Source organism: Schistocerca nitens, chromosome 2, assembly GCF_023898315.1.
Source record: "Schistocerca nitens isolate TAMUIC-IGC-003100 chromosome 2, iqSchNite1.1, whole genome shotgun sequence".
NCBI classification, from domain to species: domain Eukaryota; kingdom Metazoa; phylum Arthropoda; class Insecta; order Orthoptera; family Acrididae; genus Schistocerca; species Schistocerca nitens.
In genome coordinates, this window is record NC_064615.1 from 183021868 (window position 1) to 183047728 (window position 25861).

Here is a 25861-nt window from a genome sequence, read left to right on the forward strand (position 1 = left end):
ATCCTTCTTCGCCCATGGGACTCATCTCTTGATGTAACCAAAAACTTTAGAAAAAACCTCAGTTTGCTCGTATGTAAGTTCCCTGATCATACTGCTATTATTGTGGAGACTTCAATCATTCAGCAGTCAATTGGGAAAATTACATTTGTGATTGTGGTGGGCATAATAATATATCACGTGAAACAGCACTAAATGCCTTTTGCAGAAGCTACTTATAACAGATAGTTTGGAACCCCATCCTTGATGGAAATGTAGTGGATCTAATAGCAACAAATAGATCTTACCTCTTTCAGGATATCCACACTGAAAATAGTATCAGTGCTCATGTTGCCATTGTCACAACAATGGTTACCATAGTACAAAGGACAACGGAAAACAAGCAGAAAGATATATATGTTCAATAAACTAGATAAAAAAAATCAGTAATGTAATAACTCAAAGGGGAACTTGAAACTTTTAACACAGGGTAGGAGCATGTAGAGGAACTACGGCTCAAGTTTAAAGGAATAATTGACCATGCACTTGATGGGTATGTACCAGAACAGTTCATTATGGTAGGGACCCTCCATTGTACGAGGTGCATTCAAGTTCTAAGGCCTCCGATTTTTTTTCTCCGGACTGGAAAGAGATAGAAACATGCGCATTGTTTTAAAATGAGGCTGCGTTCATTGTCAATACGTCCCAGAGATGGCAGCACCGTATGGCAGATGGAATTTTACCGCCAGCGGCGAGAATGAGAACTGTTTTAAATACTTAAAATGGCGATGTTTTCCTTACTTGAACAGTGTGCAATCATTCATTTTCTGAATTTGCGTGGTGTGAAACCAATTGAAATTCATCGACAGTTGAAGGAGATATGTGGTGATGGAGTTATGGATGTGTCGAAAGTGCTTTCGTGGGTGCGACAGTTTAATGAAGGCAGAACATCGTGTGACAACAAACCGAAACAACCTCGGGCTCACACAAGCTGGTCTGACGACATGATCGAGAAAGTGGAGAGAATTGTTTTGGGGGATCGCCGAATGACTGTTGAACAGATCGCCTCCAGAGTTGGCATTTCTGTGGGTTCTGTGCACACAATCCTGCATGACGATCTGAAAATGCGAAAAGTGTCATCCAGGTGGGTGCCACGAATGCTGACGGACGACCACATGGCTGCCCGTATGGCATGTTGCCAAGCAATGTTGACGCGCAACGACAGCATGAATGGGACTTTCTTTTCGTCGGTTGTGACAATGGATGAGACGTGGATGCCATTTTTCAATCCAAAAACAAAGTGCCAGTCAGCTCAATGGAAGCACACAGATTCACCGCCACCAAAAAAATTTCGGGTAACCGCCAGTGCTGAAAAAATGATGGTGTCCATGTTCTGGGACAGCGAGGGCGTAATCCTTAACCATTGCATTCCAAAGGCCACTACGGTAACAGGTGCATCCTATGAAAATGTTTTGAAGAACAAATTCCTTCCTGTACTGCAACAAAAACGTCAAGGAAGGGCTGTGCGTGTGCTGTTTCACCAAGACAACGCACCCGCACATCGAGCTAACGTTACGCAACAGTTTCTTCATGATAACAACTTTGAAGTGATTCCTCATGCTCCCTACTCACCTGACCTGGCTCCTAGTGACTTTTGGCTTTCTCCAACAATGAAATACACTCTCCGTGGCCGCACATTCACCAGCCGTGCTGCTATTGCCTCAGTGATTTTCCAGCGGTAAAAACAGACTCCTAAAGAAGCCTTCGCCGCTGCCATGGAATCATGGCGTCAGCGTTGTGAAAAATGTGTACGTCTGCAGGGCGATTATGTCGAGAAGTAATGCCAGTTTCATCGATTTCGGGTGAGTAGTTAATTAGAAAAAAATTCGGAGGCCTTAGAACTTGAATGCACCTCGTATAGAGTCACTGTAAAGAAACTTCTGAATAAACAGAGACTACTGCATAATATGTAAAACCAAGCATAGGACTATAGATAGGAAGATACTGAATGAAATGCATTTGGCTGTCAAGAGAGCAGTATGTGTGTAGCTGAGTATTGTCAAATGATCTTTCACAAAACCCAAAGAATTGCTTGTTGTATGTAACGGCTGTTAGTGGTACCAAAGTTGGTGTCCAGTCCTTAACAAATGAGACAGGGACCAAAATTGAGGGTAGCAAAGCAAAAGTTGAAATGCTTAATTCTGTTTTCAAATGTTCCATTACAAAGGAAAATCCAGGAGGATTGCAGCAGTTTAATCCTTGTACCACTGAAAAGCTGAGTGAATCAGGATTAGTGTCAGTGGTGATGAGAAACAGCTGGAATCGTTAAAATGGAACAAAGCTTCAGGACTCAGTGGAATACCTATCAGATTCTGTACTGAATTTGTGGCTGAGCTTGTCTCCCTTTTAGATATAATGTATCATAGATCTTGAACAAAAAGTTGTGCCCAGTAGTTGGAAGAAAGCACAGGTCTCACCCATCTACAAGAAGGGTAGTAGAAGTGATCCACAAAACTACCGCCCAGCATCCTTAACATCGATGTATTGTAGAATCTTAGAACATATTCTGTGCGCAAACATAATGAGGTATCTTGAACAGAATGACCTCCTCCATGTCAGCCAGCATGGATTCCTAAAACCCAACTCACACTTTTCACACATGACATACTGAAAGCTTTGGATCAAGGCATTCAGGTAGATGCAGTATTTCTTGATTTCCAAAAATCATTTGACTCAGAACCACACCTATGCTTATTGTCAAAAGTTTGATCATATGACATATCAAGTGAAATTTGTGACTGAATTAAGGACTTTTTGATAGGAAGGACACAGCTTGTTCTCTGGCATGGAGAGTCAGCTTCAGATGTAGAAGTAACTTGGGGTGTGTAGAAGTAACTTGGGGTGTGCCCCAGGAAAGTGTATTGGGACCCTTGCAGACAATATTAATTGTGAAATGAGACTTTCTGCAGATGGTGCCGTTATCTCTACTGAAGTACTGTCTGAAAGAAGCTGCATGAATATTGTCAGATCTTGATATGACATCAAAATGGTGCATGGATTGGCAAGTTGTTTTAAATGTTCAGAAACGTAAAATTGTATACTTCACAAAAAAGTAGTATCCTATGACTGTAATGACAGTGAGTTGCAGTTGACATTGGCCAACTCGTGCAAATACCTGTGTTGAACACTTTGTGGGGATATGAAATGGAATGATCACATAAGTTCAGTTGGGGGTAGAGCAGGTGATAGACTTCAGTTTGTTGGTAGAATAGTGGTGAAGAAGCAGTCAGTTTATAAAAGAGTTTGCTTACAAATCACTCACACGATCTACTCTGAAATATTGCACAAGTGTGTGGAATGCTTACCGAATAGGACTAACAGGGGATATTGAATGTATATATAGACGGGCAGCACAGATTGACAGAGATTTGTTTGACCCGTGGGAGAGTGATATAGTGATGCTGAAGAAACTGAACTGGCAAACTCTTGAAGATACATGTAAATTATCCAGAAAAAGTCTACTAACAAGAACCGGCTTTAAATGACGACTCTAGGAGTATATCTATCCCTGAAACCTGTAATACATCCACCACTGGTGTCATTAGCTGAACTTCAGGTTCCTCATGTAAAACATGAATTTGAAAAGGTGGCTTTTGCTGTAAATTTTATCATGTAACAGCATTTAATATGCAAGGTAATGTGATATAGTAGGTTATTTTGCTCAAAAACTATTATTTTTGCAGAGATTATTTGCAATACCAGCAATAGCACATCTGTTGAACATACTTTTTTTTGCCATATTGTGCTTCCTTGATATGTTTGATACTAACTTGTAAGACACGCTGTTGCCTCCTGGAGCTGCAGTCTGACTGGTGTGAGTATTGGTTTTTGCTGGGAGGAGAGGGCTCTCTCTCTCTCTCTCTCTCTCTCTCTCTCTCTCTCTCTCTCTCTCTGTGTGTGTGTGTGTGTGTGTGTGTGTGTGTGTGTGTGTGTAAAAGATTAGGCTAGTATGGAATATATAGGTTCTTAGGTTCGTTCCAGAAAAATAACTGGTACTAATGTACTAATGTAAGGAGGTAAGGGGCAGATTAGAGAGCTCTTGGCAGAAATACAGGAAAAATATTGCAAATCAAGAGAAAGACAAAAGAAATATTCTGGTGAGCTAGCATGGAGTAAAAAAGAAATTTGGAATGGACAAGTGTATATAAAGGTGAAATCTGCTAGGCACAAGAGACAGCATTAAGGTGGATAGAGGGGAGAACGTAGTTGAGACATAAGTCTTGGGGTCTATAGGCCCGCAGGATATGTTCCATGGAGAGAGGCAGATGGTGTAGGCTGTGGAGGTACCGTTGAAACCCCACCATGTTTATTTACGCAGCAAGCCCCTCACTGTCTATTGTTATTGACCCGTACCCAAACTTTGACTGTGTCCCATTAATGTAAGTGGATATTCAACTTGGCATAGGACAGTGCCATTTGAATATCCATGCTGCACATATATTTGTAATGGTTACTTATGAAGAAACAGCATTATTGCAAAATGTCATATATTTGAAATGACCAGTTTCAGCACATACTGTATGCCATCTGCAGATTGATTACACCATTTGCTGGAGCTGGCGATGTGCTGAGCAGCTGCATGTTGTCAAGACAATAAATGCAATTATCATTTTGACAACTATATACATTAACTCACTGCCGACACACACAACAAATATTTTGTTCACCAAATCCCAACACCTCCCATTGAACAAATATTTTTATGTGCTTCCAATAATCTTGAACACTACACCACCTAAAAACACTACATATGAAACTTTTTGTTGTTAAATCATACAATTTTACAATTTTGGAATTTGTCTTTGCTAAGAGACATGGTGAATAAATCGTAAAGCATTTCAAAATGGTTCAAATGGCTCTAAGCACTATGGGACTTAACATCTGAGGTCATCAGTCCCCTAGACTTATAACTACTTAAACCTAACTAACCTAAGGACATCATACACATCCATGCCCGAGGCAGGATTCAAACCTTCGACCGTAGCAGCAGTGCGGCTCCAGAATGAAGCACCTAGAACTGCTTGGCCACAGTGGCCAGCATAAAGCGCTTCCTCTGTACTCAAATAGTTTGTAGAAATATCACTCTGTTTTAGGTGGTACCTAATAAAATGGTGCCTAATATCAGTGTGCTTGATTTGCACACTTGTTACTTGGTTTTGAGCTAACTTGGTAGCTCCCATGTTGTTGCAAAATGCTTTGGCTGGCTCAAAATCATATGTGTCTGAATTTCACCTGTTAGACTCCATCTGTAACACTTTCTGCATGATGAAAGACAATCCTTCAACTGTACTCAGAGCCACCATTCTTTGTGTCTTGCAAGACCAGGATATTAATCCTCCCACCAAACTGAAACAGCTACCTGTTATAGAATGCCTATTATACACTTCACATCCCCAGTCTGCATAACAATAATGTTCCAGATTTCAGTTTCCTGTCTTATAGTGCCTTAATTTGTAATAAACAGTTCATTTTAAATCTGTAAATGTTCTTGTAACTGCAACCAAGTGTTTAAGTCTGAGGTCTTTGCGAAATTTGCTCACAATATTAGTAGCAAAGGCAATATCTGGCCTGTAAGTTTGAGCAAAATATAAAAGACTTTCCACAGCCTCCAGATACACATTTCATCTTCTTCTGCTACTAGCAACTGCACACTCTTTTCCATGGGTGTGGAAACTGGCTTAGAATTGTTCATGCTGTAGTTTTCTAGTATTGTCTTTATTTATGTTGATTGGTCAATCGACGAATCTTCTCCATCATCACTTCTTATGGTCTTCATACCAAGATACTGTTTCACTTCACCTAAATCATGGATATCAAATTCAACTTGAAGTTCTCTCTTGAAACTATTCACTGAACTTTCACTTTTGTCAAATAAAAATTAATGCATATGGCCAAAATTATAGTTACTGCTTCATTTCTTCTGTGATATATACCAGGATCAACAGCTGACTGACTCATGTTCATTCTTGTTAATGCTTTATGTAAGCACTGATTTCAATAGTATCCACTCTGTTTAAGATCGTACATGCTCATTTTCTGATACCAAATTTTATCCTTTTCTTGATCAGTTTTCTTTTCTTCCTGTGGTGGAATCACAAAAACTGTTTCCTCCAACTCTCCACTGAGATATGCAGTCTTTACATCCATGTGGTGGAGTAATAAATTTTCTATTACAGCAAGGGACAGGAGATGTCTTAAAGAAGCATATTTCATTAAGGTGACAATATTCCTTTACAGTCTATGCCCTCTATCAGCAGCTTTAAAATGTTTATTGCATTTTCAAAGTTTTTAATGTTAAATATCCGTCTTACACGTAATGGTTTCTTACCTTGTGGTGCATCAACCTGTTCATAAGTATCATTCTGGGAAAAAGGTAATAATTCCTTTTCTATAGCATTCTTCCAACTATCTGCATTCAGGCTGGCCAAGGCTTCTTCAACTGTAAGATCTTCGTTGTTGAATGTTTCAGCAGCCGTATATGTTTCATAATCTGGATACAACTTAAGTTTTATTGTATGTAATAAATGCCATAAATCTGTCCTCAGCCACTGGAGTTTCCTGGCTCTCATTATCCATTTCATGTTCAATACAAACATATGATTGTCCTTGAACAACTTCTTCAAGTTTTTTAATTCCTAAATTTACAGGTGCCTCTGCATGTTCTTGAATATCTTCTACAGGATTAATATCTACACATACATTTTCACCATTCGTTTAATTTTCACCTGATTCTAAAAATATTACATGTCTGCTAGTTATTACATTATAGTTCTGAGGATTTATGAACTTGTAGCCTTTGGAATCTTCACAGTACCCAATAAAAAAATTTTTTTTTCAGATTTAGAATCCCATTTTCTTCTAAGTTGTTTGGGAACTTGTACCATGACCTTACATCCAAAAATTTTTGTATGATGTGGATCAAATTTTTTTTCCAGTCCAAACTTCATACGGAGTCTTCTTTGGTACAGATTTAATTGGCTACTTGTTACTTAGATGCACTGCAGTTTATACTGCTTCTGTCCAATAACATTTTGGTAATCCTGTATCCTTTGTCATGCTCCCTGCTTTTTCTATAATTGTTGTGTTAGACTGTTCTGCTACTCTTTGAACAGAACTGTAGCAAGTTATACACTGATGGAAAAAAATCACAACACTAAGAATGCATTGCACAACATAAACGAAAGTTGGTAGGCATGTTTCTACATCTGAAAGATGAGTTCTCTTCATATTTCGTGCCACTCACATAAGAGTGGTGCTAGTAGCGGCACTATGAAGATACAAATCAGGTTTGCTTTAAATACACTCTGTGACAGTTGTGAGTGTTAGTTACCTTTGAAATTGGATCTGATGAGTTGATGTTAGTCAAGAATACTTTTAATGTGCCATGTGTTTTTAAACAGGATAATGCTCACCCACATATCACTGTTCTAACCCAAAGTGCTCTACAGAGTGTTGACATACTGCTTTGGTCTGCTCAGTTACCAGATCTATCTCCACTAGAGCACATCAGGCATTATTGGATGACAGCTCCAGTGTCATCCGTAAACAGCAGTAACCATCACTGTGTTGACCAACCAAGATGCAACAGCATGGAACTCCGTCCAACTAACTGACATCCAGCACCTGTACAACACAATGGATGCACATTTGCATGCTTGCATTCAACATTCTGGCAGGTGCACTGGTTATTAATGTACCAGCATTTCATATTTGCAGTGGCTTGTCTCACACTTACATTAACCTGTGGGTACACCAGTACTATGTTACAGTAGAAAGTACTAGACACACACTTTTCACTTACATACACTGTATTAATGGTGTCTTTACACAATGCTCACAGTGAAAAATAATGACATACAAAACATGAATGAACAGCACACACACAGCCAGACAATTCAAAAAAGTTCATCCTCACAGAGGTGGTGGATGACTCGTACCAAGTTGACTACCACCACAGAGCTGCCGCCTCCCCCCCCCCCCCTGCTGCCACCCCCAGGAGGACCAGGAGGACATAGGGTGGAGGACCTCTCAGTGTGCTGTGAGGCGGTGTAACCATCTATGTCATAGCTGCCCTGTGGGGGGAGGCGAGTACAGTCTGTTGCTCTGTAGAAGAGAAAGAGATGAGGAAAGCACATTATCTTGGTGCCAAAAAGGAGGAGTGGAGGGGACAACCTGCGTAGGATAAGGGGATGTGTGGGGTGGGGGTGGGGGAGTGAGGGTAGTTTATGGATGGGGAGAGAAGAGGGATGGTAATGGTAAGACACCCGATGGAGTCAATGGAGGCAGTAATGTTGGCTTTGTCTGCAGCAGGAGGCAAAGAGTAAAGTTTCAGAGGGGTAATGTGTGCAGAGTTGGGGTTGCTGAATGAGCAGGGAGGAGTATGATGAAGGAAGAGAGTATTGTTGTGAATATGGATCAATAGATCTTCAGGGATGGACGATGAGACGTTGACGGAGATTGTTGTGACACTCGATGGTGCTGGTGAGAGGTGAGTCATGGGAATGAGCACATGAGAATCACTTGTCACAAGCACAACACTAGGGGAACCATTGTAGCAGTGGGAGGGAGGGGTGGCAGAAGGGGATGCAAGAATTGGTGTGCTCAACTGGAGTAGTTTCACTGGGTGGTGGGTTGTGCATTGTGGTGTCTTCAATTGTCCAGGCTGGTTTTAGCCTGTGCAAGGATATAGTTTGTGGCTTACCATTGAAGAGAATAACAAAAATGATGTTAGAGTGTGACAGTACCTTGCGAGGGCCCGAATAAGGGGGCTGCAGAGATGCATGAACCAAGGCATCACGCAGCATGACATACTTGCAGGTGGTGAGGTCGCTGTGAATGAAGATGCATGGAGTTGTGTGGGTTTGGGGTGGGGACACGAGAATGTGTGAGATGTGAGAGAGGTGTGAGGGATGCGCTTAGCTAATGTAGATAGAGTGGAGGGGGTGAGAGGATCGGAGTCCTCGACATACTTAGCGCGAAGGACCCAAGGTTTGCTATAGTGTACCTTGGCTAGAGATGATTGAAGATCCTCTTTGAAGACAGTACATACGACCAAGAGGACCCATGTTACTGCTTCTGCCCAACCACTGGTGTGACACATGAGCATTGCTTTCAGAGTGTGATGCCAGCAGCCGGCCGCTGTGGCTTAGCGGTTCTAGGTGCTTCAGTCCAGAACTGTGCGACTGCTACGGTCGCAGGTTCGAGTCCTGCCTCAGGCATGGATGTGTGTGATGTCTTTAGGTTAGTTAAGTTTAAGTAGTAAGGGACTGATTACCTCAGATGTTAAGTCCCATAGTGCTCAGAACCATTTGAACCACTTTTTTGTGATGCCAGCGTTCCATAACTCCGTTACTTTGTGGATGGTAGGTGCTGGTATGGAACTTGGCAGTGCCTCATAGATTACAGAGCTTACTGAAAAGGAGTGATTTGAATTGTCAGTCCTGATCTGTAGCGATAGATGGTGGGCAGCCAAAGTGGGCCAACCAGATGTGAGTGAAAGCACGGGCAACTGAGTCGGTTAATATGATATGTCGGCAAGGGGGACAGCTTCCACCCATCTACTAGTTCAGTCAATCATTGAAAGAATGTACTTGAAACTTTCTGTGGGAGGGAGGGGACGAACTGCATCGAGATGAACATGGCGAAAATGTCCTTTTGGGGTGTCGAAGCATCCAAGAGGAGGAAGCGCATATTGGCCAACGTAGCTACGTTTGCAGGGAATGCACATGCACACCCTGGCACGGCAGTCACTTTTAATGTTTGGCCAAACAAAACACTCAGTAAGCAGGCGTTTGATGGTTTTGATACCCAGGTGGGACACGTTGTGAATGCTGTTGAAAACTGTGCGTCACAGGACGGAAGGAACTATGGACGTGGTGTGTCCGTAGAAATGTCACACAACACTGGAGTGGCTGATACAGGTTTCACTATAAGGGTTCACTATAAGGGTTTCACTATAAGGGACAGAGACAAGTCTTGTAATAAGTTCTGTACATTGGAGGCTTGTTGCTGTAAGTGAGCCAACTTGTCCAGGTCAAGTGGCCAAGTAATAGAGTTAATTCTTGGCAAGTCATCAGTGACAATATTGTCAGCACCTTTGATGTAACAAACATCCATAGTGTACTGGGAAATGAGGTCCATATGTCAAAAACAACAAGGGGGAGGTTAGCAACAAGGTTACGTAAAGCGTCTGCGAGGAGGTAATGGTCCGTATAAATTGTAACTTCACGATTTCCAGTGTCTTCTTAGAGTATTTCACTGTTTTGTAAATGTGGTATAATGCCCTGTCAAAAGCAGAGCATTTGCGCTGGGGGAGGACAGTTTCTTGGAAAAGCAATGAAGAGGCTGTGAGATGCCCCCTATATGTTGCTGAAGCAAGCTGCTGACAGAGGAGTCACTAGCATCTCTGGTAATAGAGATGCACATATTGGCAACAGGGTGCTTGAGTGTGACAGCACTGGAGAGTGCGACCTTGAGAGTTTTCAAAGCTTGTAACATAGCATCAGACCAGTTTGTGTGTTGGGGAAGTGTTCTTGCCTGCTGAAGTGTCTGTGAGAGGGTCTTGAAGTGAGGGATGAGGTATATAGTGCCTGAAAAAGTTTGCTGTACCTAGAAACCTCTGAAGATTGCAGTAGGTTTCAGGTAGTGGTATTTCAGAGATGAAGGTGACATGGTTGGAAGTTGGGTGAATGCTGTTGGCGCTAACTTCATGTCCAAGGAAGGTGATGCTAGTTGAAGTTGAGTTTTATTATGATCAGTTTCGACACCATTGTGCACAAGGACTTGTGACAGATGCCATAGGTGTTTCTGATGTCTGTCTGTGGAAGAGCAAAAGATAAGGATGTCATCCATATATGCATAGTAGAATGGCAGTGGGGAAAATAGAGAATTAATAAAGCCCTCCACGATTTGGGTGGCATTTTTCAGTTCTTAAGGCATGAAACAACATTCGAGTAGGCGTGCATACGTATTTGATGGCAAGCCTTATAGCCTTATGGCAGTCTATGCTAAACACACACGCGACATTCATCTGTTGCGTGAAGTCGTGGATGTGCGAAATGGGAAATTGTCAATTATTGTGTGCACGTTGGCAAAAAGGTGAATGGCCTTTCAGATCATGATGCACAAATTTTAACTCTAATAGATTTTTGTGCTGCAACACATGTTAAATATAGTTATCAACTGTTTAGGAAAGCTGATCCAGTTGCTGTAGAGACCTTTGTAAACCTTATCAAGGAACAAGAGTGGCAAGATGTCTATAGCGTTGATACAGTAGACGATAAATATAATGCTTTTCTCAAGACTTTTCTCGTGCTCTTTCAAAGTTGCTTTCCGTTAGAACGTTCAAAACAGGGTACTAGCACAAATAGGCAGCCTGGGTGGCTGACTAGAGGGATAAGAATATCTTGTAGAACAAAGTGGCAATTATATCAAAACGTTAGAAACAGGCAAAATCTAAATGCAGTAGCCCATTACAAACAGTATTGTAAGGTGCTTAAAAATGTTATTAGGAAGGCAAAAAGTATGTGGTATGCAGATAGAATAGCTAAGTCTCAGGATAAAATTAAAACCATATGGTCAGTCGTAAAGGAAATGGCTGGTCTGCAGAGACAGGTCGAGGATATAGAATCAGTCCATAGTGGGGATGTCCGTGTTACTGATAAGTCGCATATATGTACAGTATTTAATAATCACTTTTTGAATATAGCAGGTGAACTAAATAGAAACCTAGTCCCAACAGGGAATCATATAGCGCTCTTAGAAAAAAGTGTTCCGAGACTGTTACCTGAAATGCTCCTCCATGATACTGACAAGAGGGAGATTGAGTTAATAATTAAATCACTAAAGACCAAGAACTCTCATGGATATGACGGGGTATCTAGCAGAATATTGAAGTATTGTTCTATGTATGTTAGCCCAGTACTTAGCCATATCTGTAACTTTTCCTTTAGGAGTGGTCGGTTTCCTGACCGATTAAAGTACTCGGTAGTGAAGCCACTTTATAAAAACGGAGACAGGGATAATGTTGACAATTTTAGACCTATTTCTATGCCATCGGTGTTTGCTAAAGTTATCGAGAAGGTTGTATATACAAGGTTACTGGAGCATTTAAATTCACATAATTTGCTATCAAATGTACAGTTTGGTTTTAGAATGGTTTAACAACTGAAAATGCTATGTTCTCTTTTATCTGTGAGGTTTTGGATGGATTAAATAAAAGGTTGCGAACGCTAAGTGTTTTCTTTGATTTAATGAAGGCTTTTGACTGTGTTGACCACAAAATATTACTGCAGAAGTTGGACCATTATGGAGTAAGGGGAGTAGCTTACAATTGGTTCACCTCTTACTTTAAGAACAGAAAGCAGAAGGTAATTCTCCACAATATTGAGAGTGGTAGTGATGTTCAGTCCCAATGGGGCACTGTTAAGTGGGGCATTTCCCAAGGGTCGGTGCTGGGGCCACTGCTGTTTCTTATTTATATAAATGATGTGCCTTCTAGTATTGCAGGTGATTCAAAAATATTTCTGTTTGCTGATGACACCAGCTTGGTAGTGAAGGATCTTATGTGTAATATTGAAACAGTATCAAATAATGTAGTTCATGAAATAAGTTCATGGCTTGTGGAAAATAATTTGATGCTAAATCACAGTAAGACTCAGTTTTTACGGTTTCTAACTCACAATTCAACAAGAACCGATATTTTGATCAGACAGAATGGGCATGTTATAAGCGAGGCGGAACAGTTCAAGTTCCTAGGCGTTCGGATAGAAAGTAAGCTTATGTCGTATGGTATTATTTTTTGGGGTAATTCTTCTGATTCAAAAAGGGCATTATTGGCTCAAAAACGGGCTGTTCGAGCTATATGTGGTGTAAGTTCAAGAGCCCCTTGTCGTCCCCTATTTAATAGTCCGGGAATTCTGACATTGCCCTCACAGTATATATTTTCTTTAATGTCGTTTGTTGTTAGCAATATTAGCCTATTCCCAAGAGTTAGCAGCTTTCACTCAGTTAATACTAGGCAGAAATCAAATTTGCATGTGGAATGCACTTCCTTGACTCTTGTGCAGAAAGGAGTGCAGTATTCTGCTGCATCCATTTTCAATAAGCTACCACAAGAACTCAAAAATCTTAGCAGTAGCCCAAACTCTTTTAAGTCTAAACTGAAGAGTTTCCTCATGGCTCACTCCTTCTATTCTGTCGAGGAGCTCCTGGAAGAGCTAAAAAATTAAGCAAATTCCAGTGTTACATTGTTGATTTTCTTTATTTAAACTTACGACTTGTCGCCTGAATATGTTTTTTTATATTTCATTTTATCTGTTTCTACTATCGTGTTATAATTTCATGTATTGACTCGTTCCATGACCATGGAGACTTCTCCTTAATTTGGTCCCACAGAACAATAAATAAATAAATAAAATAAATAAATAAAAACGTTCAGTTTGCTGTGGTCTCCATGCAACCTGTAGGTACCATCTTTTTTAGGGACCAGGTGGATAGGTGAAGACCAGTTACTAGAAAAGGGAGAGGCTATACCTGCATCTAACAGTTCCTCATTTGCTGCATGGTGGCCTTAGTGTGGCACAGTTTGTTAGCTGTCAGATGCCTTGCCGTGTGACGGACAGGAGGACCTTCAATGGTAATTAGCCTATGACAGATACTGTTTGAAATAGTTATGAGCTGCAAAGAGGCACAGGGGACATCACATGCAACACTGAAGCAGGAAGAGTCACTGACCTATCAAGTTTGCAGAATGGCTCTGTGTGTGTGTGTGTGTGTGTGTGTGTGTGTGTGTGTGTGTGTGTGTGTGTGGTCAGCCAGAGGTGCAGCAGGCAGTATCATGTACACGAGTCTTGTTGTAAGAAACGTCTGCCACTGACTGACAGAGCGTGTTGTTGCTGGCACGAAGGGCTTAGACGACTTTGGAGTAAGAGCTCGGTGAGGGATATGGCAAGTTGAACTGTGAGAAGCATACACTCGGATGATGGATGGACAAGCATGTCACAGTGAGACAAGGGTGCTGTAGCTAGCAGAGTGGAGGAACTTGGTATGCGTGTGCCAGAAGTATGATGCAGCAATGCAGCAGACTGGATATCAGGTGAGAGGTCACAATGCTTAAGGAGGTTAATTCTGAAAACAGGACTCTTGACATCCGCCACATGGAAGGTTCATGGGAACTGCAGATCAGGAGTGAGCTACAGCTGTAGCATGGCTGTGCCATGGGAACTGCAGATCAGGAGTGAGCTACAGCTGTAGCATGGCTGTGCCATGGACTTTGATGTCTGAATTATTAGCTGCGTTGAGTTTACCAGGTGAGGGCAGGATGCTCAATGGATCAATAGCTGGTGATATAAAACTTGCATTTGCACCAGTATCATGCAAGTGTTGGTTGAACTGTTGAGCATGTAAAGGCATCCAGACCTGAGGTGATTGTTTGGTGATGATTTATGTTGAAGGCGTTGCCCTGGAGGAGCAGCATGGGGTATGGTACCTACTGTGGCCCTTGCAGCATGTTTTCCATTGCACACATGGCGGGGGGAGGGGGGGGGGTTGACTGAATTACGAGTGTCATCCCTGAAGTCCACTTTCAGTCTTTCAGTCAACACAACGGGTAGGTGGGATGAAGAACAGGATGTGAAGTTCCAACATCTGCTGCTGCACTGCACTGGAAGTGACCGAGAGTAGAAGGTGAGGAGTGGGGTACAGGGATACAGGTAGTGCGGATGGTCTGCCGCTAGGTGGCTGCACTGCTCCACCACATAATGTGAGAGAGATTGCGCATCCTCTACAGGTGGGCAAGAAGGAGGGGTAGCCATATGCAAAGCAGGACTGCCAACGCAGGAAGTGGAATCCGGTCTTGCAGAAGTGAGACAAGCTGGTGGTGTCACATAGCTTGATACACATGATCCACATTCTGAAGTCTACGTTCCAGTGGTTCTGTAGACAAAGAGCTGTAGCTGGATGTTGTATGGAAGCATAAAGATCCAAATGGCCCACAAGGCAGTTTCCAGCAAGATGTTAGGCTCGACAAGGGCATTTAGGTGATGCCAGAGTTGTGCGGGTGTCCTGTCCCCTGTTTGTTCTGCATGAATTACATGATGCACCTCCTGTGGTGAATGAGAGAGATGCTTGGTGATGATCTGCCTTGCGTTGAGGTATCTGGAGGGGGGTGGTGGGTTCAGGATGATATCACTGATAAGTTCCATGTCGGGGTGTAAAATAAAAAAAAATGTTGTGAGACTAGGGCCTCCTGTCGGGTAGACCGTTCGCCTGATGCAAGTCTTTCGATTTGATGCCACTCCGGCGACTTGCGCGTCGATGGGGATGAAATGATGATGATCAGGACAACACAACACCCAGTCCCTGAGCGAAGAAAATCTTCGACCCAGCTGGGAATCGAGCCCGGGCCCTTAGGATTGACATTCTTTCGCGCTGACCATTCAGCTACCGGGGGCGGACGGGTTGTAAATGTCCAGTGAGGGATACAAAGCATGCATCATCACTGGTGATGCTGCTAAGGTTCAGAATAGACTCCACAGAGTGAACCAGGTGAGAGAGCTGTTGTTGGTGAGGGGAGGTAGTTTAGGAAAGTGGTCTGGGAGTGTGGCCTGAGCCAGCACTGGAATACAAAACTGTGTACTAGACGAGGTAAGTATACTAAACAGAGTAAGGGCCGGGTGTGACACCGGTACTGTGCCTGACATCTCGGTCGTAATGGGGCCACTTCAGAGTGTCACACACCGCAGCAGACATGGAAGCCATAGATGACGCGGGTGCAAATGTGGATGATGCAGAAGACCTGACTGGCATGGTAGGAACAGCCATATCATATCATGAAAGAGTCCAGAATGTTTGAACTGAACGGACAGGGTGGCACTACCTGAACGCTGAAAAAAATGACAAAAGGTGTCAGGGGTAGATGCTCAAGTGCTGCACAGTATGTTGCGGGGACAATATCCTTGGATCCCATTTGGTCACCATTTGTTCAAGGGCAGAACCCAAGGAGGAGACATGAATGTGGTGTGGAAATTGATGTTTGACGTACTTCGAGCAGCACTCTGTAGAGCTCAAACATAGAACATAGCAGTTGGCATGCAACACTCGATGTGTAGTATGGCGAGAAGGCACTGGTTGTGGGAAACGTTGTTCGCAACAAAAGGCGATAATCACTGAGGAAAGTCAATGCAGCATGGAAATGCACATTAACTGGGTCACAACAGCGGGTGCTCCACTACTATGTCATAGTAGAAAATACTAGACACACACTTTTCATTTATGTACACAATATTAATGGCATCTTCACTATGCTTGCAATGAAAATTAATGAAAACATACAAAAAGTGGCTGAACAGAACACACACAGCCAAACAAATCAAAGAAGTTTGTCCTCACAGAGCTGACGGTTGACTTGGCTAAGTCGACTGCCACCACAAACCTGTGAACTTTCAATGTTAGTCATGTAAATGTGTTACCTAGACAAATGCGTTCCCAATATTTCGTTACTCTGTATTAATTATTTGTTGGTGCTGTGATTTTTGCCCCTATCAGTTTAGTTTACTGCCTGATATCAAATTCACTCAATTGTTGCCTAGTTGTTTATTGACATATTTGGTACCATTGTCTGATCTGAGAACGTCTATCCTTCTGACCAGTCTGCCTTTCAACTGTGGCATGAAAACTGTCAAAATTCACTCACTTTGTCCCTGGTTCTATGAAAATAAATGTGGGTATATCTTGAAAAATCATCAATTAAACCAAGGAAATAGGAACTGCCTCCTATAGATTCTTTTCCCGTAGATCTGTTTGTATCAGCTGTAAAAGCCAGTAGATCTTTTTGTACCTGTTTTAAATAGTAATCTGGCTTGCTTTCCTTGCATTTAAATTTCATGAGGTTTGTTACATTATTACATTCCCTTACCCCCAGTGCCATACCTTTTATCAAGGCCATACTTTTCCTATTAATGTGTCAAAGCTTTCAGAGCAATAAAAAAGTTTTTGCAGAATATGCTGGACAACTACTTCCAACTTGAAGAACATCTAATTTATTAATATCCATTTTCATTACTCGCTGTGGCTATCACACTGCCACTCTAATCAATTTTTTAAATAAAAAATGACCTTGTTGCCCTTACTCACTATTTCACTTACTGAAAGCAAATTTGTAACAACATTCTTCACATGATGTACATTATTTGGTGTAATATCTAGTGAGTCTCCTTTAACCTTCAAATTAAAACTTATCTTTCTTACCAGCTCAAATTGTAACTGAGAACAGTCAACTGTTGAAACACCAACATGTATTTTAGGAGAAAATCCATATAAAACTGACTGCTCTTGGGTAATATGCATAGATGCTCCAGAATCCAGGAACCAATCTGTACTCTTAATTTCAGTTTTACCATAACAGTAACACGCAGTTAGTGCTTTATCTTTATTGCTTGCCTTCCTTTCTGGATGTTTTGAGACCTGACTTTTTTCCTTGTGCCCTTGTTTTTTTTTCTTTGCTGTACGAAAAAAAAATGCCTCATTATTTGGAACATAGAACATGTTTTTTCTTTTTGTATTTTGAATACAAAGCGACTTCCTTGGCCTGGGTAGGGTATTCTTGTACAATTCAACATCTTCTAGAATCTTGAGTTTTACGCTGTTGCCTTAATTGGTATCCCTGAACTGTCTAAGCCCATTAACATGGGGGAGTACTGTACTTATCAAGTAGTCTCACTAGTAAAAGGTACCAGCCTGTTCTTCAGCAGTGTTAAAGCCAATATTTCTTGGACATTTCAAAGTGGAGATGATTTTGTTTACATATTCATCAACATTTTTGTATTTGTCGAAATCTGTGTTAGTAAGCTTTCTTAGCAAACCCACTTTCCTAGCCAAACCTCTGTCTTCAGATGCCCTCCTTAGATTGTCCCATATTTCCTTCACTATGCCATAATTTTCTATATGAATGTAATTTACAGGATTGTCTGTAAGTATTAATTGGGATTTTGCAGTACAATCTTTGTTCTGGAAATCTAAAACTATGGGCTTTAAGGTTCCATCAGTGACATCCCAAAGGTTGTCCAACTGTAGATAAGCTTCTACTGCAAACTTCCAAGTTGCATAATTCCCTCGACACATGGGTTTCTCAATCTGTGGAATATGGGCAGCAGCCATTTACACAGCTACAATATAGTTGCTGTAAATTATAAACTGCTCACAAACAATATTAAGTTTTTTGTCATTCACTGGTCAGAATTATTCAATTCAATCAGTTGGGTCCATAACCTGTTGGGTTATACACTAAGGTGACAAAAGTCATGGGATGGTGGTATGCACATATGCAGATGGTGGTAGTACAGTGTACACAAGTTGTAAAAGAGCAGTGCATTGGTGGAGCTGTCATTTGTACTCAGATGATTCATGTGGAAAGGTTTCTGACATGGTTATGGCAACGGGAATTATCAAACTTTGAACGCAAAATGGTAATTGCAGCTAGACATATGGCAGATTCGGAACTGAAAATTGGTTCTCAAGAACTGGTTGAATGGAAGCTTTTGTATGCCACTTCTTTCATGGGTGCATTTCATTTTCATTGCATTCTTCAGATGAATCACAATCTAGCATTTGGCCTTCTGGTAACTAGTTTTATGTGGCAGTTGCTCTTTAAAGCACTCCAGATACATACTCCTGACATTTAGGACTTGTAGCTGTTTCCAGGGATTAGTCACCAATCACATTAGTGAAGAGTAAGTGGTCTTTTTGCCTATTTGTCCACAATAAGCTACATTTGTTTGTGTCAAGGGTTGATTACTGGATGCTGCTGTAAGCATTCATTCTTTGCAAGTCTGCTTGCATTTGTTATAATTTTGCATCTTAGTGACTCCCTTATATTTTCACAGTCAGCCTCATCAAGTTTCCAACACAATCCACCAGACAGTTTATATGTAGATCATGAACAATAACAACCATATACAACTTTCATAGGGTATGCTGAAAACTACTTTCACATTTGACTACTTTTCCTTGTTAGGGTTAAACTATATATTGAATATGTTTGCAAGTCCAAAATATAGTCACAAATTGGGTTTTGTATAAGCTATAGTTTGTTCACAGGGTAACAATGCAGAATTCTATGAAACACTTTTTGGGAGTCAAGGAACATGTCATTAACCTGGGTGCTGCTATCTGTCGCCCACTGGATCTTATGTATAAACAGAATATGCTAAGTTTCATTAATTTACAGTTAGTGTTGATTCCTACAGAGGAGAATTTTGGACTCCAAAAAAATTTCATACACATATATGTATACCATAAATAAAGAAACCCATGTAAAGCATCGAAGTAATTCATGTGCAGTGGGGTATTGTTAAAACCTTAAATAATTTGTTATTGATGTGGACCAAACTTCTATCTTCTTATAATGAAGCATCAATATTTATTTTTATGCAAATATATCACCAGCAGTGTAAAACAAATGCTTGTATTTTTGTTAATTTGTAACATCTAAACTAAAAGTTGTTTTTTTGCCATGTATTTCAGTGGGAAGAAAATAGGCAGAAGTTTTCAGACTCTGGACGGAAGGTAGTGGAGATCTTAAAGAGAGCTTCTGCATTAGATGCTGCATCATCTGCCGTATCTAAACCAGAATGCATAGAAAAGTGCTTCCAGCAGCTTGCAAAGAGTTTTGATAGTAAAAATGGTGGCTTCAGTGAATCTCCAAAATTTCCACAGCCAGTGAATTTTAATTTTCTTTTTCACATTCATGCAAGAAATCCTTCTTCAGAAATTGGAAAAAATGCTCTTGACATGTGTTTATTCACTCTGAAAAAGATGGCAAAAGGAGGCATTCATGATCACGTTTCACAGGTATGCTAATGATCAAACACTTAGGGAGTTTGTACTTACAGTGGCCGGCTGGAGTGGCCGTGCGGTTCTAGGCGCTACAGTCTGGAACCGCGTGACCACTATGGTCGCAGGTTCGAATCCTGCCTCAGGCATGGATGTGTGTGTTGTCCTTAGGTTAGTTAGGTTTAAGTAGTTCTAAGTTCTAGGGGACTGATGACCACAGCAGTTAAGTCCCATAGTGCTCAGAGCCATTTGAACCATTTTTTTGAACTTACAGTGTGTAATATGTTGTTAACTATATTCTTGACTGACATAATGTGTAATTATATTATGTTTGCTGCCATACAAACACTGCTGCTTGCACAGATTTAGTTATACAACATTATATATTTATAAAATATATATTATAAGAGTGACATAATTGGAATCAGTCAACTCGTACAATTTCTAGGGATATGAAATAGAATAATTGCATAGGCTCACTCATAGGTGAAAAAGGCAGACTATGAGGGAAATGCAATCAGTCTACAAAGGAGATCATTTATGGAAAACCTTGTGGCCCATCCTACAATTTTTGCTCAAATGTGTATGATCCATACCAAACAGGACTAACAAGAGATATTGAACATATACAGAGAAAGGCAACATAAATGATTGCAGGTTTTTTGACATATGGGAGAGTACCACAAATATGCTGAAGAAAGTGAACTGGCAGGCACATGAAGGAAGACACAAACCATCGTGAGAAATCCTGCTTATGAAGTTTCAAGAACCAGCTTTAAATGATTAATCTAAGATTATACAACAACACTCGTGCATTGCTCCAAAACGGATAGCGAGGACAAAGGGTTTAAACAGTCAATCTTCCTCTGCTCCATATGTAAATGAAATGGGAAGCAGCCCTAATAACTGGTACATACCATATGCCAAGTACTTCACAGTGGTTTGCAGAGCATGCCCTAAGGTCAGTATATGCAAGAGACCAATATGGAAATATTTGTCATCACAGTTTTTTATGATACTGGAGTCAGTAATACATAGACGTGATTGAAAATGGCCTGTGGCTGAAATGAAATGATATTGTGAAAAATAAATGAAAACACTGACATTTGCAGGCAGTAGTGCATCATTCAACATCATCACTGCAGCAAAGGCTGTCCTTGTAACAGTTGTGACAAAATATTTAAATATATTGACAAAAAATAGCTGAATTTGTGCTTGCCTTTTATGTGTTATGGCTGAGAGAGCCATGCCAAATAATGTACCCCAGGTAACAAGCAAATGTAGGCAGCTGATGTGAGCCGATGCTCCATGAATGGCGGCCACCCGATATGCAATGGTACTGATGTGTCTGATGTTACTCTGATGCAACTGACAGGAAGAGCTGCCATGATTGGGGATCTGGACATTGTTGTCATGAGGGAAGCAGAAACAGTGATGAGACCAGATGCACCCCAAAGTTCTGTTACAGGAATTTGATGAGTGCCCTAACACGTGGTGGAGGAAAAGGACAGAGAAGGGAGCAGTGGCAGGACCACCTGTGGTATGGTAGGAGGAAGTCATGCAAGAAAGGAGGATGCAGAGAAGGTGGAGAGGGCTGGTGGTAGAGGGGCTGACAGCAGGCAGTACGGGGGCGATGGAAACCACTGACTCAGTAGTGCCGGGGTTGAGACCAGAAAGCATCTGCACAGGTGCCCAACAGGACACCACTGCAGTGACAGAAGGAGTCTCTAGTGGCAGGGTCAGTTGCACTGGGGAATGTGGTGGCAGTAGCAGTGGTGGTGTTGGTGGCTTCAGGCTCAATCGAACCCACTAGCCGCATCAGGCACTGTGGGGGAAAAGTCAACTCTGCAAGTGCCTGACCTGATACCAAAGTAGTTGCAAAGTTGGCTGCAAAGGAGCCAGCAGCAGCAGGTGGCATCAGCAGGACACAGACAGGCTCAGTGGGAAAATAACAGGCCATGTGTGAAAATTAAGCTTATCTACTGCAGAAGCTTAAGAACATTTAAATATGTTTGGGATATGGTTAAGATCTATTTTTCTTTTTCACATTTTAATTTTCTTCTTCATTGAATATGCAGGATATTCCAGGCCATATTGAATGATGTAAGATAATACTTACTAACATTTTTTTAAACTGATCTGTTTTGACAATTTAAAATTTTAATGCTGGCAATTTGAATATTATATGTGGTCATATTACATTTAACATTTCATTTTAGGGTTTTGCAAGATATTCAACAGATGAAAGGTGGCATGTTCCACATTTTGAAAAGATGCTTTATGACCAGGCACAACTAGCTATTGCCTATTCAGCAGCCTATACAGCTTCTAAAGAAGAATTTTATGCTGACATTGTTAGAGACATTCTTACTTATGTGGACAGAGATTTAGGTGATCAGGTAAGTCATATATTCCATTATTTCATAGAATATTATCTGAAGAACACTACTGATTAGGAATTGTAACCCATGGTCATAAATGTATATAGCTAAGTACATAGAAAGTAAATAAAAATTGTCCATGGGAAATACAAAATGTAGTGTAACCAAGTCAAAGTTAGAATTAAATAGAAAATCTTTTGCTACTAGAATATAGTAATGTTGACAGCCTGACGATATTGTTTTTTGTATTCTTCCTTATAACACCATTATCTCAGAATTCGCCTTTAACTTTGTCATTGGTCCCTACTATTCACCTGGCTTCAACTTACTCTAATGCCTTGTGTCATTACTGTATCTATTTAACCCCCACTCCCTCAACCTCTAATCTGGGCACTAAATTTTTATCTAGCCCACCATTATTTCTGTCATCGTCTTCCGCTCTTTCAGCTAGACGTGCTCCACAGTTTGTTTCATATGCCAAGTAATGGGAACTTCATCTGAATTGATTGGCTATTGGTGTGCAAACCTGTGGTTGTTACCTAAGAGTTGTCCATACTATCATTCAAATAGTATTGTGAACCCTGTGAATGGTTGGCACATTGGAATGTTATGTATTATGCATGAGCACATGAACTAAGGTGACAATAGTCCTGGGATGATGATATGTACATACACAGATGGCAGTAGTATCGTGTACACAAGGTATGAAAGGGCAGGCATTGGTGGAGCTGTCATTTGTACTCAGGTGATTCATGTGAAAATTTTTCCAACTTGGTTGTGGAGACACGATGGGAATAAACAGACTTTGAATGGGGAATGGCAGTTGCATGGGACATTCAATTTCAGAAATCATTAGGAAATTCAATATTCCAAACTACACAGTGTCAAAGAGTGTGCTGACAATACCAAATTTCCATATTACGTCTCACCATGGCCAAGCAGTGGCTAACGGCCTGCAGGTAACAACCGAAAGCAGCGGCATTTGGATAGAGTTGTCAGTGCTAACAGACAAGCAGCACTGCTTGAAATAACCACAGAAATCAATGTGGTATGTACAATGAACTTACCTGTTAGGACAGTGCAGCAAAATTTGGCATTAATCGGCAATGGCAGCAGACAACCGACGCGAGTGCCTATTTTAACAGCATGACATCACCTGTAGCACCTTCCTGGGCTCATTACCATATTGGTTGCAAAAATGTGGCCTGATCAGATGAGTCTCAATTTCAGTTGGTAAGAACTGATGGTAAGGTTTGTGTGTGGTGCAGAGTGCACAAATCCAAGGACCCCTGTTGTCTACAAGGCACTGTGCAAGCTGGTGGTGGCTCCATAATGGTGTGGGCTGTGTTTATGTGGAATGAACTGGATCCTCTGGTTCAACTGGACCGAACATTGACCGGAAATCCTTATGTTCAACTACTTGGAGACCATTTGCAGTCATTCATGGACTTCTTGCTCTGAAACAATAATTTTGTGTCACTGGACCACAGTTGTTCATGATTGGTTTGAAGAACATTTTGGACAGTTCGAGTGAATGATTTGACCGCCCACATCACCCAACATGAATCCCATCAAATATTTATGGAACATAATTGAGAGATCAGGTCGTGCACAACATCCTGCAGCGGCAACACTTTCGCTGTTATGGGTGGTTATGTTTCTGCAGGGGACTTCTGACTCGTTGAGTCCAAGCCACGTCGAGTTGCTACACTGCACCAGGCAAAGGTGCCCCAGTGTAATATTAGGAGGTAACCCATGACTTTTTTCACCTCAGTGTATCTTTGCTGCATGTTCATGTAAGTAACACAGTTTTTTGGAAGAGAATCTCATTCTTGAGATGAGCATTGTGGCAACCAACAAACACGCTCACACACACACACACACACACACACACACACACACACACACACACACACACACAGAGAGAGAGAGAGAGAGAGAGAGAGAGAGAGAGAGAGATCTTAGAAGCACCTGGTTGCATTAAATTTAACTGCAGGTTGCTTAATGAAATGAAATGGTCTTCTTGAATTGTAACTCAGATTTCTCCTGCAATTAAGGTGAGTTATTAGACGTACTAATGTTATAACCTTTAATCACTAAGAAATTGCGTGGATATACAAAAGTAGAAACAATAGCGGGTTACATGCTGCTAACTACGTATCTGTCATTCGACTGCCGTCTCGTCACATGCGGCCGGCGCCGTTCATAGCTAGGTGGCGCTCCCGCGCTCAGCCGAGTTGCGGAGTGCCTCTATCGCCGTGTTCGCATACTGACGTAGCGGCACTTTTAAATCTCGTGGCACTGTCACAACACTTTTCCCCCCTTGAAAAAAAAAACTCACTCCCTTGGAGACACGGACAGTGCGGAGACATCCATGGCCTCTTGGGAGGCCCCGAGAAGATCCCGCGGAGAAACACGAGAGTATGGTCGAAAATGTCCAGGACAGAAGCTTCTGCGTGGAACGTGCCTCCTGGACGAGATGATGGGTGAGGACTTCGGAGCAGCATCCATAGGTGTCGTGGACCTGGGGGTGTGCTCCAGCGAGATGGGTCCCGGAGAAGGCGGCGTCGCGACTGGAGCCGGTTCCGGCGTACTCGGAAGCGGTAGCGACGTCGGCTGCAGCAACACGCACGGAAGATCGGCAGCAGCGACAGGACTGGCTTCTAGGGCTGGTGGAGGCGAAAGAAGGGGCGGTGGCACCGGCGTGGCCACCACTCGTGGGCGCATCTGGTCGTAATGGCGAACAACCATGCTGTCGTCCATACGTATTTCACAAAGCCGGCAGCCGCGAAGAGCCTTGACCACCCCTGGAATCCATTTAGGGCGAGATCCATACCCTCGGGCCCACACGTCGGTGCCCACCGAGTATTTTCCCGCACTAGGGGACACAGTACAAGGCCTGACAGGGTGAAGCAGGTGCAGTAGAGTGCGCGGTTGGCGGCCATGTAAGAGTTCAGCAGGGCTGCGAGCACCCAGAGGCGTGAAGCGATAAGAACTCAGAAATTGCAACAGAGCGTCATCTGTAGAAAAATCACTAAGGAATTTTTTCATCTGGCTTTTGAAAGTGCAGACAAGGCGCTCGACCTCCCCATTCGATTGCGGATGGAAGGCCGGTGCTGTAACATGATGAAAATCATGGAAGGCCTGCGAAGAGAACTGAGGGCCATTGTCCGTGACGATCGTGGATGGAAGACCTTCTAGCGCAAAGATTTTGGACAAAGCCAGCGTTGTCGCCGCAGTGGTGGGCGACGGACATCGAACAACAAACGGAAACTTCGAGAAGGCGTCAATCAACAGTAGCCAATAAGTGCCGAGGAAGGGGCTAGCAAAGTCAGCGTGCACCCATTCCCATGGCTGCGCCGGATCAAGCCACAGAGAGGGCATTGTACGGGGTGCAGCCAGTTGTTGAGCACACTGACCACACGCAGCGACCATGTGGGCGATGTCCGAATCAATACCGGGCCAATAAACGTGCCTGCGGGCCAGGGACTTTGTCCGAGAAATCCCCCAATGGCCTTCATGCAACAGTTTGAGAACATCTTTGCGAAGAGAGGCTGGCACCATGACCTGTGGAGATGCGCCATCCGTGGCCAGAAGAACAACACCCTCACGAA

General features: G+C 42.1%; 1 protein-coding gene across 2 annotated transcripts in view; it reads left to right on the plus strand.

The window, feature by feature from the left end:
* The window catches only part of LOC126235865 (spermatogenesis-associated protein 20), a 351026-nt gene that overhangs the window by 28736 nt on the left and 296429 nt on the right, over positions 1-25861 (plus strand). For both annotated transcript variants that reach the window (XM_049944767.1, XM_049944766.1), the window contains exons 5-6: positions 19558-19884; positions 22086-22265. In XM_049944767.1, the coding sequence (XP_049800724.1) occupies positions 19558-19884; positions 22086-22265 (507 nt within the window). The remainder of the gene's footprint in view (positions 1-19557; positions 19885-22085; positions 22266-25861) is intronic.